Here is a 16,119-nt window from a genome sequence, read left to right as displayed (position 1 = left end):
GCCTGGCACGTAGTAGATATTCAATAAATGTTGGCAGGGTGGCTACAGGTGGCATGTGAGGGTGAGAGAGTGGGCTAGATTGGGTCTGGCTCGTCGGAACCCAGCAGACCAGACTCCAGGCAGGATCATTGAGGTCCCTGCTCTCCCACATGACACCAAAGGATACAACTCCACAAAAGGACAGAATCTGAGGATCTTGGGTGATCAGATAGTCTGCTCCTTCGTGGCCTGGTGGGGAAAATGAGGCTGGCTCGGGGTCACAGGGCCAGGCCAAGCACCTCTCACAGGTCCTATAGAATTAGTTCAGGAATCTTAGAGTTAAATCTTGGATTGCCACATTGGTCTTGGAATACATTTGGAGACCATGGACCACCCTCAGCCCAGGCAAGAAGGAGCTGAGAGTCTCTGTAACCCCAGCGTCTGTCCCTAATGTCCCCTCAGCCATACCCTGTGCCTGCATAAGCATGTTCAGGCCTTGGGCCAACTTGAGGGGAGGAACTGGAGGCTCAGTAGTGTCTGTCCAAGAGCCTGAAGGTCAGGAGGAGACGACCCGGATTGGAACCACCTCCCAACTGTACACCTATGCGGCCCCCAGTTCTCCTAGGCAAACCTGCTGGCAGATTCCATCTCAAGGCATGCAGAAGTGTTTAGTGGGTATTGGCTGTGTGGTAGGCATTGTGCTAGGTACTTGGAGATACAGAAAATCCATAGGCAAAGGTCCAGTAGGAGGGTGTTCCAGGCAGAGGGCATAGTACATGCAAAGGCCCTGAGGCAGGATCAAGCTTGTCAGGATGGGTGACAGGGAGGCCAGTATGACTGGAAGGGAGTGACTCAAGGGAGACTGAGAAGGATCACAGCTTGGGAGTTGGACCACAGAGGGCCTTCTGCCCACAGTAAAGAGTTTGTTTTTTTATGCAACAGCACTGGGGAGCCATAGGAGGGTTTTAGCAGGGGAGGGACATAGGTGACTCGGTTGTTTCTGGGATGGTGAACCCCCATGTCAGCTTCCCTGGGTTCATGGCCTCCCGAACCTCAGCATGTTCTGGAGTGGCCCTCTGGCAGTTGGCGTGACCATGTCCCCCATGCCCCTGCAGGTCAGCGTGGGAGCCCAGCTGCTGAGCCATGCCGGGCCCCAGGCGGCCTGCAGCGAGTCCAAGCCCAGCACCCACATAGTCATGAACAGCCACAGCCACAATGGCTGTGGGGGGCGGCCGCTGGGCAGCGGGCCGGGGGCCCTGGGCCGAGACCCTCTGGACCCAGAGGCTGGCCGCCCCTCACAGCCCCCGCACAGCCCAGGACTCCAGGTGGTGGTGGCCAAGAATGAGCCAGGCCGGCTTTCGCCCGGCAGCCCCCGGGGACAGCTCCAGGACCAGGAGGAGGAGGAAGACGATGAGGAGGATGAGGTGGGCAGTCAGAGGGGCTCAGGGAAGCCCCCCAATGTGGGCCACCGCCTGGGCCATCGGCGGGTGCTCTTCGAGAAGCGGAAGCGCCTCAGCGACTACGCCCTCATCTTTGGCATGTTTGGCATCGTTGTCATGGTGACAGAGACGGAGCTGTCCTGGGGGGTCTACACCAAGGTAGGTACTACCCTTCCCCTTGGTATTCCAGGGAGACCCCGCTGGTGACACCGGGCTCTCTGCTGCCCCTTGGGCATGGGATAGGGGCACATTGGCCCCAGGAGAGATGGGTGGGGGGGTCCTGGGGAGCCCTGGAGATGGGAGGTGGGGGGGCCCTCAGGGTCCTGCTATGCCCACTTTCTGGGGGTGGCAGGGAGGCTGCAGATGGGGGCGGAGGCTCCAGCCCATTTCCCTACCTGCACCAAGGGACTGAACCCTGACTAAAGGTGGGGAAGGGTCTGTCCCCCAGGACAGGCCAGATAAGGGAACTGCAGACAAGGCCGAGGTGGGGGGCAAGGAAAGAGCCCCATCACCCAAGCAGTTGGGGCTGGGTTAGAACATGACTGTGTGTCCCGTTGTGCTGCGACAGTGTGGGAGGACAGAGAGGTCAGGGCTGTGTCAGCCCATAAACTAAAGTGTTATGCCTGTGTGGGGCCAGGTCTTATAAACTGTGAAGTACTGTACCCACATGAGGCCAAGCCTTATAAATTGTGACATGCTGGGCCTTTAAGAGCCCAGGCCTTATAAACCATGAAGTCCTTGGCCCACAGGAGACCAGGTCTTATAAACTGTTAAGTGCTGGACCCATCTTGCTGTTAGCCCAGGCCTAAGGAGTAAGGACAGGAGCATCGCTTCCTGAGCGAAGTGCGCAGGCGTGGGGGGTTGGAGGACTACCCACCCCCTCAGCATCCGTCCTGCTGTCTGCTCTCTCTCTGCCCAGGAGTCCCTGTACTCATTTGCACTCAAATGCCTCATCAGCCTCTCCACCGTCATCCTGCTGGGCCTGGTTGTCCTCTACCATGCCAGGGAGATCCAGGTCAGTGCCCAGCTGAGCTGGGGTGCTCCCCTTCCTGTGCCCCCACACAAGCCACCTGGGACCTCAGCCTCCTAAACATAAAAGGACCAATAGCCTCCTTATAGGAAAAAAAAAAAGATCTGTGTGAAGACACACTGTTTAGACCACTCTACATTTTCCTGGAACGCATGTCTATGTTTTCATTTTTATTGATTATTCGAGAAAGAAAGGGACAATGAGAGCATGAGGTGAGCTAGGGTCTGGCTCACCTGGGGCGTTTTCACAGCCCTGGGGTCTTCTGAGGTTTTGCAGTGGTGGAAACCAATGTTTGTAACACCAGGCTCCTTTCCTTCTTTGATCAGACCCTGCATTTAAAAGATTTATTACATGCCAGGGAGTTTGTTCTTCTGTGTTGGGAGTTAATAAAAAGCAGGTTGGGCCTGAGTTCAGCTCAGGGCATATTGGGCAGGTGTGCCCACAGCGGGCAGACATCACCTGTAGACACCAAAGGTTGTCAGGTTTGGCTTCTCTCTGGCCTCTGACCCCTGACAGTCTGGCAGGAGATGGGCATAGGAAGATCCTGCGTGGATTGCACCCTATGCCGATGTCTGTGGGGAACGCTACTGGAGTCTGGCATGCAACATAGGCCCCGGATGTGGCTGGGGGCAGCAGGGAGGGGACAGTGACACCTGAGCTAGAAGGAAGCAGTTCTGAGGGTACAGTCCCTGGGGATGATAGTCTACTGGTTCCTCAAAAAATTAAACATGGAGTTACCATATGACCCAGCAATTTTACTCCTAGGTGTAGAGCCAAGAGAAACAAAGACATCCACACAAAAACTTGTACATGGATGCTCATAGCAGCCCTAGTCACAATAGCTAAAAAGTGGAAACATCCCAGATGTTGGTTAACCAGTGTATGGATGAACAAAATGTGGTCCATGCATGTAGTGGAATTGTTATTCATTGTATTATTCATATATTATGTTATTGTATTCATATACTCGTATTATTCATATATTGTATTATTTGGCCATACAAAAAGAATGAAGCACTGTATGACTTTGCCGGGGCTGCCGTAACAAAGTTCCGCAGCTGAGCGGCTTAAACAACAGAAATTTCTTCTCACAGTTCTGGAGGCTGCAAATCCAAGACAAGGTGCCAGCAGGGTTGCTTCCTGGTGAGGCCTCTCTCCTTGACTTGCAAGTGACCACTTTCCTGCTGTATCCTCTCGGGGCATTTTCCTAGTTTCCCTGGTCTCTCTTCCTCCTAGAAGGACACAGTCCTGTAGAATGAGGTCCCCACCCCCATGACCTCATTTAAACTGAATCACTTCTTTAAAGGCCCTGTCTCCAAATACAGTCACAGTGGGCTTCAACATATGAATTTTGAGGGGACACAATTCAGTCCAGAACACTCCATCCTCTGGCCCATCCCCCAATTCATGTCCTTCTCCCATGCAAAATACACTTACCGCATCCTAATAGCCCCCCAAATCTGAACCCATTCCAGCATCCACTTGAGGTCCCAAGTCTTATTTAAATATGATCTAAATCATATTTAAGATCTGGGTGCGATTGAGGCAAGATTCTTCTCCCGCTGTGAACCAGACAAGTCACATCCTTCCAAAACACAGTGGTAAGAGGCAGAGGATAGACTGTCCCGTTCTAAAAGCGAGAATCCAAAGGAAGAAAGGGGTGATGGAGTTCTAAGTAAGTCTAAGAGCTGGCAAGGTAGAGTCCATGAGTTTTGAAGACTCAGGAGCAATCCTCTTGGCTCTACCTTCGAGGCCCAGTGGGGTGGCAGGGTCACGCCTTTGGCTCTGGGTGGTGGCCTTTTGAGTCTGGCTTCTTTCACTCAGCATGATATAATCCAGGTTCATCCAGTGGTAGCATGTCAGTGCTTCATTCCTTTTTATACATGAGGAATATTCCACTGTGCGGATGGACACATTTTGTTCACCCACTCATCCTTTGACAGCCACTTGAGTTGTTTTCATTTTTGGCTATTGTGAACAGAGCTGCTGTGCTTGTGTGTGTACAAGGATTTGTTCTAACACCTGTTTTCATTTCTCTTGTGTATCCCACCTAGGAGTGGGATTGCTGGGACATGGTCACTCTCTGTTGAACTTTTTGGGGACCACCTGTCCCATGTTTAGTTTGAATTGTGGCCAACCCTCACATCTGGGGAGTTTCGCCTGTGAGGCCATTTTTCCTGTAAAAGCCGAGCAGGTGGGGTTCTGGGTCGGGATCTTCTGGGGGCGGTGCTGGTTGTGTGTCAGAGACCCCCGCCTCCCTCCCGCCTGCCCTCTGCAGCTGTTCATGGTGGACAACGGGGCGGACGACTGGCGCATAGCAATGACGTGCGAGCGCGTCCTCCTCATCTCCCTGGAGCTGGCGGTGTGTGCCATCCATCCGGTGCCGGGCCACTACCGCTTCACGTGGACCGCACGGCTGGCCTTCACGTACGCGCCGGCGGCGGCCGAGGCGGACGTGGACGTGCTGCTGTCCGTGCCCATGTTCCTGCGCCTGTACCTGCTGGGCCGCGTGATGCTGCTCCACAGCAAGATCTTCACCGACGCCTCGTCCCGCAGCATCGGGGCGCTCAACAAGATCACCTTCAACACGCGCTTCGTCATGAAGACGCTCATGACTATCTGCCCGGGCACCGTGCTGCTCGTCTTCAGCATCTCCTCCTGGATCATCGCTGCCTGGACCGTGCGAGTCTGCGAGAGGTGAGCCTTCACCCCGAACCCCAGCCTGGTGGCCCCCATGCCCACTCATGACTTCAGTGACCCAGGCCCCCCCTGGCCATCTCCTCTGTCCCCTTGATTCCCCGCCCCCTCCCCCCTCAGTTCCTGGCCTCAGTGACTGTCCCTCAACCCTGGGACTCCAGCTTTGTGTCCTTAGCTACCCCTGGCCCCTATCCCAACCCGCAATCCTCTTGGACCCCAGCCCTCTCTCCCTCCCCCACATCCCCTCTTTCTCCCACTCCTCCCTTCTGTGGGCAGCTGACCTCTAACCTCTGGCTCAGATGGTGGAGGCAGCAGGAACAGGGACGCCCCCCATCTGCCTGTCCCCCCACAATTTAACCTGCTCTCCTTCTCCCCTCTGCCCACCCCACCGGACTATAGGGAAAACATGTGAGTCCCACCCTCCGCCGAGCTGTACGCACAGAGCTGCTGCCACTGGGCTGCCCGTCAGGAATTTAAGATTAGCTGCCACCAGGGGAGGGAATGGGGAGGGGAGGTGGGGTGGCCAGGACCAGCCAGAGCCCATGGGGTGCCAGGAGAGCCCGTCCCTGCACCAAGGCCAGGTGGGATTGAGTCAGTCCCAGGACAGCTGGAGGCAGGCCACTCTCAGGTTATATCCACTGGGCACCCTTGGGGGCCTTGTCTCCAGGGCTTGGAGAGGAAAAAGGGCTTAGCTCTGGTGTCTTGTTTGGGCAGCTGACCCCCGAGTCTGGAGCCTGGGGTGAAGGAATACTGACTCAGCCTTTAGGACCCCCACTTGGGATTTGTTCTGAACAGCCCTGGAAAGTGGCAGGCTGTCAACCCACCTTACAGATTAGGAAACTGAGGCTCTCAGGGGCAAAGAGACACTCCCAAGGGCCTGTTCCTGGTTGTCTCCAGATGCCTGGGGGGCTCCAGGGGAGGGCGGGGCTTTGCTGGGCCTCTTAGGGCAGAAGGGTAGCTCATCCCCGAGGAGTCTCTCCTGCCTTGTGCCTCACTGGGTAAGGCCCTGGAGGGTTGGTGCTGTGACTTGGCTTCCTGGGGGGGGGGGGGGGTCCCTGGGATGGACCTGTTCCCTAGGACCCCATTCCTCACCCCTTCTAGCCCCTCGTCTATGGCCTCCGCCTCTTCCTGACCTGGGCCTTACAGGGGTGAGAGCCCAGCTCTTCCTGTCATGGAGGCTTACCATCTGGATGTCACATGGGGTCTCCTTGGACTCCTGACATACCCCAATGCCAATTCTCACAGCCCATCCCCTACCCAGTCGGGGTGGGCTCAGGATTAAGGTCTGGGGAGTGAGAGAAGGGTGCCCCTCATCAGGCATCCCTGAGGTCTGGGCTTGGTCATTTGAGGGGTCCCTGGGTGGAGGCGGGAATGGGACAGGGCCGGGGGTGGGCAGCCAATCCTAAATTCTGAGCCCATGATGCTGCTTGAAGCCTTGTTCCCCCCCTGTGGCTCTGTCCCACCCCCACCCCACCTCCCGCATGTCCCCCACTCCCTGGTCCTGGGTGGTCCTGGGTGATTCTGCAGCGCCTCCCATAGGGGAACCCGAGCCTGGGACTCCCCCACCCATGGTTAGAGGGCCTTCCTCTCCTCCTGCCTCCTGGGTGGGGACGCTGGTCTCGCAAGAGGAGGAAGCTGGGACAGCTTGGGGCTCAGGTACCTAGTGACAGATGGCGGTCAGTTCCTGTTTCCTCGCACCCAACCAGCAGCCTGGAAGTTCCCCAGCAGGACGGAGACTCCCAAACACTAGACCTGCTGAAAAGGCCTCCATCCCTTCCACCCCACATTGGGGCTTCCCGTCCATCTCCCCCCCAACCCTTGAACTCCTGACCCCAGCCCCTTCTGCCTGGAACAGCCCTCCCCTAGTTCCTCCTGCCACACTCCGGCCAGGGGCCCACCGCCTCTGTGTCACCTCAGTTGACCTCTAACCTTGAACCCCTCCAGGGGAGGTCTCTACCCACTGGTATGGGTATCAGACTGCCTGAGGTCTGGGAAGGAGGGGGTCAGCTGGAAAGGGCTCCCCCGAGCTGGAGGGGTTTTACAGGCTGGGGGCTGGGCTGGAGTAGAACCTTGAGTTGCCTCAGACCCAGAAAACCAGCCCCTCAGCTGTGGCCACGGTCCCAGGCAGGGCTGTGATGGGGGTAAGATAATGTACTTTGCAAGGCCTTGGGGCCTGTCTCCACACACACACACCGAAAGCTTAGCCCCAGGCCTTTCCCCAGTGACAAGTAAGGTGTCTCCTTTCTCCCCACTCCCAGACCAACCCTAGTCCTGAGATTGGGACAACTGGTGCTGCCCTCCACATATTAAAGTCCCCTCTTCTCCCAAGTCCTGGCGTGCGATCCTCCAGCTTCCCATCTCCCTCAGTAGTCCTCCTCCCTCCTTAGGCCTCTCTGGGGAAGTTCTTCATGGTTTCTGACCCGAATCCTTACCTCCACTCCCTGCCGCTTCTGGCACCCGTGGCCACCCATGTCCATGTCTATCTATGTCTGTCTTTGGGTGGGGGATCGTGGCACACGCATGAACATATATGGATGCACCCTCACCTGGACCCCTCTCTGCCCCGTGACCAGGGCCAGGATGGCAGATGTCCCAGGCAGCAGCTTGGGGGTGGGGTGAAGGCATGGGGGTGGAAGGGAGGCTGGGAGGAGTGTGTGGGTGCCCTCTGCCCCGGGAGCTAACCATCCCCTCCACAACCATGCCTTTATCACTCTGAACCCCCAGAGTGACTAGTCCCTACAGTAAGGCACGGTCCCAGGGGATGTGATGAAGGCAGAGGGACCTGAGTGGGCTGACCAGCCCTCCCTGCTCTCCCCAGGTATCACGATAAGCAGGAAGTGACCAGCAACTTCCTGGGAGCCATGTGGCTTATCTCCATCACCTTCCTCTCCATTGGCTACGGTGACATGGTGCCCCACACCTACTGCGGGAAGGGTGTGTGCCTGCTCACCGGCATCATGGTAAGGGCCAGGGCCCTTGCACACCCCCACTGACAGGGAACTCACCCCATCGTGAGCTGTACCACACCACAGTCCCTTGTATCCACCCACCCCTCTGCCACCACCCTACTTACCTCTGAAGTGACCTGGAATCCACACCTTTAGCTTCCTGGGGACATCTCTTGGGCTCTTCCAGCCCTAGATGTGCAGCCCCCACTGTGCCCGCCCAGCCAGATGCTGTGGTCCACTCTGACCAAAGTGTCATTCTTGCCCCTTTATCCTCCCAATTCAGAGTGGATCTAGAGCAAAGGGTTTGGTACTTCCATGCCTGTTTCCCTGGCTGTAAACAGTGTCCTATTCCCCTGCTTATTGTAAGGACTGAATCTGTTCATTTATGTGAAATACCTAGAACCATGAATGGCCAGTCAATTCCCCACCCTTACCTGATTTGCGGGGTGGCCTGAGCATGTCACTGAGCCTCCATGGTGTGAAGTTTATCTCATGTGACTTAGTAGACCCAGGCAACACCCCATCTCCTCCAGAGACTTTTTGAGTTGGTCACTGGTGAGGGCAACCTTTGACATCCGGTGCCTTCTCCTTTCCCTGATTCCATCATCAGATTCCCTCCTTCCAGAACATTCTTTCTCTCCAAGCTTCTTTCATCTCCCCCACAAATGCTTTTCAATGTTTTGGATTATGAATTGTCCCATGCACAAGGAATTCCTCCCCAGCCCCCCCACCCCCAGGTAATGACACGTTCATCTGTGAAAAATCAGTGAACGCCAGCAGGCCCTCTGACCCCATGCCAAAGTCCATTCCAGGCCTCTTCCTGGGACATGTCCTTCCTTTTTGCAGCACAGAGAGAAATGTTTGTTTCTGCAAAAACATGATGCCATCCCCACCACTGTTTCCTTTCCTCCCAGAAAGGGGGGCTGTCTTGCAGAGGCTCAGCCCAGCCCTCTTCACCACATGGGACTGTCCCCAGTTGTCATCATCTGTCAAAGCCCGAAGCCCAGTCGCTCTGCCTTCTTCACCTCTCATCCCCTCCCATTGGGACACAGCTGGGGGGTCCACATCCTCCTCCCACCCCCACTAGGGCCGCCTTTCTGACCCAGCTGACAGGGCCCCTCTCTTGTAAAATGGCATCATGCACATTTGCTTATGTTACTTTGCGACAATAGAAGGGAAAACAATAAAGCTTGGCCACAATCCCCCCCAGCCCCCTCCCCCAGCAAATGAACTTTACAAACAAACAAAGAAAAGCACTCAGATAAGATGAGGGCTTTAAATATAGAAAACCTTCAGCGAAGTGGAAAAGCTGTGTTCCCTTCTCTGGGACTCAGCTCCTTCCAGAAAATCAGTTCCATATCCAGCCTATATAGCTCGTTCCCTACACATTCATGCCCTGTCACGCTCAGGGCCCTTTTAGCTGCTCTATTAACCCTTTCCTCTTCCATCTGTGCCCCACTGTGTCCCCTCCGGGTCACTGCCCCACAGACTCACCCCCTTCCACTGTCTCACCAACCACGTGTTCCCCATTCTTGAACTTCAAGGCCTCCCACCATGGCCTCCTCTGAGCTCAGCATTTTTGGCTCAACGCTGCATCCGTGCTATTGGGCGGAGCTGTCATTCGCTTTTTCCTTCCTGCGTACTATTCCATGTGCAGGTTTCCAGGATGTTGCTTTGCGCCCAATTGACAGGCCTTTTCCTGAGAACAGGCTCCTGGGTCCTCCTAGGAGCCTCGTCTTAGCCAGGAACCCTCAGCAGGGTCTCCTTGGGGGGCGACTCTGTGCCCAACCTGCCAGGCTGGGCATGTTGGCTTCCGGACCCCACCAGGACGATCAACAGTGTCCCCAGCCCTTGCCCATTCCTTCCCATAAATGTTTCCTTCCATCCCTAACAAAAACTGAACTACTGCCCAGACGCACCCCACCCCCGCCCCGGCCTGAGCCCAGACCTTTCCCTCCTTCCATTCTGTCCTCAACAGCCTCGAGAGGAAGCAACTGGCAGGTGAGGCACCAGGGACAGCTTCCAGTGCAGGAGGGAAGACACCTTCCGGCCCCATCACCTGCCCCTGCCACCTGCCTCCCAGTCACTCCTGAGGCTGATGACACCTCCCAAGTGTCTTGGGCTCCCTGACCCCAAATCTCAATGGCACAAGCTCCTCCCTCCCTTTCTCCTTCCTGCATCGCTTTTTGCTGCCCCCTCCCTCAGACCTGTTTGCCCTTCCCTTCCCCTTGGGACCTCACTCCTGCCCTCTTTCCCCCTTCCCGACCCCACCGGCTCTTGAATGGATAAGTGAGTCCTTTCTGACCTCCTTCCCTAGCCAGGGGTCTGGCTGCCATTTAGGGCATCCTGGGAAGGGTGGTTGTACTCAGCAGGGAGCCCACAAGGGGAGGCATCCCTCCCCTCACTTCCCCACCTCCTGGGACCTGCGCTTTGCCTTTTCCCTCCTTCAGGTGCCCCACTGCGGGCAGCCAGCAGGCCCTTCCCTCGCGCTACCCTTCTTACCTGCCAGCTGACTCCTGTTACTGCTCAATGACCTGTTAGCCTGGTCTCTGTCCCCAACACCCAGACCCCGAAGCCCTGACAGAGATGCTTCTAAATCTTCCCACCTCTGTGGTCATTGGCCCTGAACGTGCCTGCAGATCCTGCCATATCTTATCTCCGAACCTCAGTTTCCCCCTCTGCCCAATGGAGATAAGAGTAGTCCTACCTCCCGGGGTTGTTGGGATCAAATGAGCTAATCTGTGGGACGCACTCCCCAGATGTTTGAAGGATAAAGCAAGTGGGGTCGGGAGTCAGCGAACTACCTCTGTGACAATACTGTGGGCTTGGAGGGTAAAGTCAAGGGTGGAAATCAAGGCAGGCTTCCTGGAGGAGGGAGGGTGTCTTGCTTGAGGCCTGGGACCCACATGAAATGGGATCCTAATGTGCCCCACCCCCTCATGCAGGGGGCTGGTTGCACAGCACTTGTGGTGGCCGTGGTGGCCCGGAAACTGGAGCTCACCAAGGCAGAGAAACACGTGCACAACTTCATGATGGACACGCAGCTTACCAAGCGGGTAAGGACGCCAGTTCCCATCACGGTCACCTCCCCTCCTGGTCATCAAGGGCAGACCCTCCCCACCTTACTTCTGCACACGCCAGGCACACCATGTGTCCACAGGTCACCACACTGTCCTGTGTGTGCCAAGACTACACTGGGCTGGGCCACTTAAGGGAACGTCTGTGAGCCGTGCATAGAGATGTGATGATGGCCACAGGTGGACACCTGTATGCCCAATCACAGCCCAGCTATAGGCCACGCAGTGAGAGGCAGGCATTCTGGGACTAAGCAGCCAGCTGCAACTTATGAACTGTCTGACCCTAGCAGGTCAATTTCTCTGTGCCTTGGTTTCCCCATGTATAAAATGGGGAACTGTTCTTTCTCTGGCCCCAGGTAAAAAACGCCGCTGCTAACGTTCTCAGGGAGACGTGGCTCATCTACAAACACACCAGGCTGGTGAAGAAGCCAGACCACGCCCGGGTTCGGAAACACCAGCGTAAGTTCCTCCAAGCCATCCATCAGTAAGTCCAGCACCTTTCCCGCTCACGTTTCTGTATCCGCCTGGCGCGGAGGCAGCCGTGACCCCCCGGGAGGAGGCCTCAGGCCAGGCCAGACAGCTCAGCATGGCCTTGTCACGGCCCCTCCCATGCCGGGTGGTCAGTTGGTTGGGGCTTGCAGCTTCTGTTGGGTGGGATGATAGGATGGTCAGAGGGAGACACACATGATGGGCCCAACACTTGTCCGGGGAAATCACCTCTGATAAGTCATTGCAGCCCACCCAAAATAAATGGCAGAAAGCATATGTTATTCTCTGGACTAGCCAAAATGATTTTACCCCTTAGACACTGAAGCAATTTCCCCTTTTTGCTTTGGCTGCCAGGAAGCTCAGAATTAAATATGTAGCCTGATCCATATGCTCATGTGGGATAATTAGAAATTACTTAATTCCCTCTGTTGTCCCTTTGTCCTGAGAATTATTTAATCAAGGGTTTTCATCCTTGGCTGCTCATTGGAGTCACCTGAAGGGCTTTTAAAAATCCCATAGGTCACACCCAACATCAGTTACTGTACAGTCTGGGATGCAGCCTGGGTTTAAGCTTAAAGTTCCTCAGGTGAGTCCAATGTGCAGCCAGAGTTGGTAAACTTTTTCTGTAAAGGGCCAGATAGTAAATATTTCAGGCTTTGTGGACCAGACACTCTGTCACAACTACTCTGCTGTTGTAGCAGGAAGGCAATAAAGATGAATGGGTGTGTCTGTGCTCCAAAAGAACTTTATTTTCTAAAACAGGCATCTGGCCAGATTTGGCCCACAGGCCATCATATGCCAGTCACCGTCCACTCGAAATATCATGTGGTCCACCATATATAATTTTAAATTTCCTAGTAGCCATATTTCTTTTAAAAAAGCAAAAAGAAGCAAGTGAAGTAAATTTAATAGACTTATTTAGTATATCCAAAATATTATCATTTCCACATGAGATTAATGTAAAAAAATCAATGAGATATTTTAGAAAGTTTTTTTATACTAACTCTTCAAATTCTATTGTGTATTTTCCACTTACAGCTTGTTTTTACCCAGACCACCCACATTTCAAGTGCTTAGCAGCCACGCATAGAATGTATGGGACAGCACCCCATCTAGAATTTAAATGTGGGGATGAGGCACTCAAATCTAAATTAAGTTGAGTCATGTGGTACCTGATTTAAAAGAGTAAAAACATGTTTTTAGGCACTTATCAGAATGTGTGAGTTCTTATCTCTCACATCGTGGGAAACCCCTTTCACCACTGGGCTCCCCCAAGTGAATCAGATGGCTCCCTACCCCAAGAGCTCCCAGGTCAGACTCAGGGGCCAATGAATCAGAGAGTGAGATGAACAGTGTTAGGGTCTGAACTAGTACAGCAGGAAGGTAACTGAGTCAGCTGTGGGGAACAGAGGCAACATGGAGCACACCAGTGTGAGAGGTGGGGTGGGGAGGTTGAGTCCAGGGGAGAGCCCAGGGTGTGGCTGGGGTTACCCAGCTCCTAGGGTCCCAGAAGGTAGAGTGTGACCATTTGCCATGGAGAGACCAGGCCATGGGAGAAGAAGTTCAGGCAGCTGGACTTTAATTTTTAAATTCTATTTAATCATTTTTGCCTCATTTTTAAAAACAGCTTTATTGAGGTGTAATCAACATACAGTCAAGTGCACCTATTTAAAGTATACAGTTTGATCAGTGTTGACATGTGTACACCTGTGAAACTATCATCACAGTGAACAGACCTATCACCCCAAAAGTTTCCTAGTGCTGCTTTCCGTCTTTGTTTATTAGCTAGAAAGTTTAGTCCATTTACGTTTATTGTGTTTGCTGTGATCATTGGATTGATTTTAATTGATAACAGCTCCTACTTCCCAGGACCACAGGGTCCTCTAAATGGGATGATGTGCAGAAATGCCTGTTGTAGTTCCTGGCACCGAACAAGCGCTTGGTGTAACGCATGCTGCTGCCCCCCCCCCCCCAACCCCGCACCCTCCACAACCCCTGCTTTCTGCCTCTGCTTCCACCATCACCTAAAGCAGGGAGAGGTGCTGGTACCCCACTTACTCGACTTCACTGTGCCCAGGTGTTAGTCCTACCTCCTCATCAGACCTCGAGGCTCTTGAGGACAGGGAATGCTCCTCATTGACCCTTCCCACCTTCTAGTCTCTGCCAGCTAACTGTGGGGCCTGGACAAGTAATGGTGCTACTCTAAGTTTCATTTTCTTATCTGTAAAGTGGAGATGATGGTAACGTGTATCTTCTCCAGGAATGGGGTGTGGATTGAACACAGTTGGGTTGACCAGATGACTTGCCTGTGCCTGCCTGCCACACAGTATTTTCTAAATATAGGAACTGGCGTTGTTGTTATTGCCACCCTCAATATGGTCATTGTGTCATTACACAAGCATTTCCTGCACCAGTCAGTGTGCCAGGCATGGGGGACATAGACATGACTCTGCCCTGGACCTTGCCCCATGGGGCGTTCCAGAACATTCTATGGGGGAAGTAGGAGTGTGAGAATTGAGGAAAGCCAGGTCTTGGGGAGAAGGCAGTATGTGCAGCCAGTGAAAAAGGAAGAAATGGTCTCAGAGAGAGGCTGGACTAAGGAGCATAGCTTGGGTTTGGGAAGTATATTTGTTTCCTAGGGCTGCTGTAACAAAGTACCGCAAAGTACCACTGTCCTGGAGGCCAGAAGACCAAAATTAAGATGTCAGCAGGCCTGTGCTCCCTCTGAAGGTACTAGGGGAGGATCTGTGCCAGGCCTCTCTCCTAGCATCTGGCAGCCTCAGGCGTTCCTTGGCACAATTGTAGATGCATCATTCCAATTCTCCATTTTCGTATGGCGTTCTCCTTGTGTCTTCATGTCATCCTCCCTCTGTGCATGTGTGTCCAAATGACATCCTTTTTATAAGGATACCAGTCATTTTGGATTAGGGGCCACTCCAATGACTCATCTTAACCTGGTTAAAAATCTGCAAAGATCCTATTTCCAAATAAGGTCACATTCTGAGGTCCTGGGGTTAGGACTTCAATATACCTTTTGTGGGAGACACTGTTCAACCCATATAACAGGGACATTCCAGAGAAGCTAAGAATGACTTCCGCAGGGAAGGTGTGTCAGGGCTCGTCGGCAGGGCCCTGGGACTGGAGGTGTCTGTATCCACCTCCGTTTCTCCAGACTGAAGGCTGGGTCCTCTCAGGGAACCTGGCAGGACCCAGTATAGTGGGCCCCCAGGGGCCTCCCAGAGCACCCATCACATGTGGGTATACATGGGTTTAGTTTAGACCAGTGAGGAGAGAGTCCTACTGGGAACCATTTCCCTGGGGCAGTGTAGCTATAGAAGGCATGGAGAGGAAGGGCAAGGCCACACACTGGCTAATTCCCCACCCACTTGGGCAGCTGTCTGGAAGCCAAGGGCACAGAGGCTGAGTGGTAGACAGAAGATCAAATCCTGCTGGGGTACTAGCAAGCAGTGACTTGCCCCTCTGAGCCTCAGTTTCCCCATCAGGAAACATCATGGGCAATTTTCTGGACTAAATGTCACCTCTGGGGCTAGGGACCTGGCACAGGTTGGCAGACAGTAAGGCTGCAGGGTGAGGGCAGCTGCACTTGTCCTGGCTGGGGCTGGGTGGACACTGTCAGAGGGAGGGGCAGAGGACAGATCCATCCGAAAGGGGCTGGCATTGCCCTGGCTGGGTCACTCCCCAGAGTAAAGGCAGCAGTCCCTCGGCTGTCCAGCTCCCGCAGCTCGGCACTGGGGTCTTGCACGTGGGTAAACCGGCAGGGTTGGGCCAAAGCCATTCAGCGCTGAGGTTAAAATTTCCATGTGATTTCTCTCCGCTCCGCCGGGTCCTGCCAGAGCTCAGAAGTAAGTCTACTCCTGGGGGTCAGGGGTGCATGGTGGTCATGGGACAGAGCACATACCTGGAGCAATGGAGGCAGCCAGGGCTTGTGTCCACCCTGTAGGCCAATGCAGGCTTCACCTGGGCCTGGGGATCCAAGTTCCTGGGACATCCTGAATCGGGCTGTGTGGACATAGCCAGACAGTGGGCACTATGGGCGGTGGCTGAGCTCCGCCCAGGTCCTGCTGCCCCCTGCCTACAGGGAGGGAATGGGCTACAGGGGACCTGACTCCAACTCCCCCCTCATCCCCCTGCCCCTGCATGTCCTACATGGTGACCCCGGGTTGGGCAAGTGCATGAAGGACTCCTCCATTAATGCAGCAACCACGTAACCCTACCCACCCATGTGTCTCCAGGCTCCGGAGTGTGAAGATTGAGCAGGGGAAGCTGAACGACCAGGCCAACACGCTCGCTGACCTGGCCAAGGTGAGCAGGGAATGGCTGGGTTGGGTGACTCCTCAGGCCAGTAGAGGCTGGTTGGGTCTCCTTGGAGAAAGGGGGACATTCAGTAAAGGACAGGGCCCAGTTCCTGCCGAGGGATGGACAGCACTGGCACCCACAGG

The 16,119-nt window shown here is 54.6% G+C and overlaps 1 protein-coding gene across 7 annotated transcripts in view; it reads left to right on the top strand.

The window, feature by feature from the left end:
* KCNN1 (potassium calcium-activated channel subfamily N member 1) overlaps positions 1-16,119 on the top strand; it is a 28,857-nt gene that overhangs the window by 10,002 nt on the left and 2,736 nt on the right. For 5 of the 7 annotated variants that reach the window (XM_074337897.2, XM_088792386.1, XM_074337898.2 and 2 more), the window contains 7 exons: positions 1,095-1,577; positions 2,338-2,433; positions 4,727-5,145; positions 7,964-8,105; positions 11,039-11,149; positions 11,527-11,654; positions 15,913-15,982. In XM_074337897.2, the coding sequence (XP_074193998.1) occupies positions 1,176-1,577; positions 2,338-2,433; positions 4,727-5,145; positions 7,964-8,105; positions 11,039-11,149; positions 11,527-11,654; positions 15,913-15,982 (1,368 nt within the window). In that variant the 5' untranslated portion in view covers positions 1,095-1,175. Of the gene's footprint in view, positions 1-1,094; positions 1,578-2,337; positions 2,434-4,726; positions 5,146-7,963; positions 8,106-11,038; positions 11,150-11,526; positions 15,523-15,912; positions 15,983-16,119 lie in introns of all 7 variants that reach the window. The other 2 variants (XR_012498058.2, XR_016019009.1) reach the window with 2 other exon arrangements.

Source organism: Rhinolophus sinicus, chromosome 15 (genome assembly GCF_057876585.1).
Source record: "Rhinolophus sinicus isolate RSI-liver-muscle chromosome 15, RSI-T2T, whole genome shotgun sequence".
NCBI lineage: Eukaryota > Metazoa > Chordata > Mammalia > Chiroptera > Rhinolophidae > Rhinolophus > Rhinolophus sinicus.
This window is presented reverse-complemented; position numbering and strand designations above follow the sequence as displayed.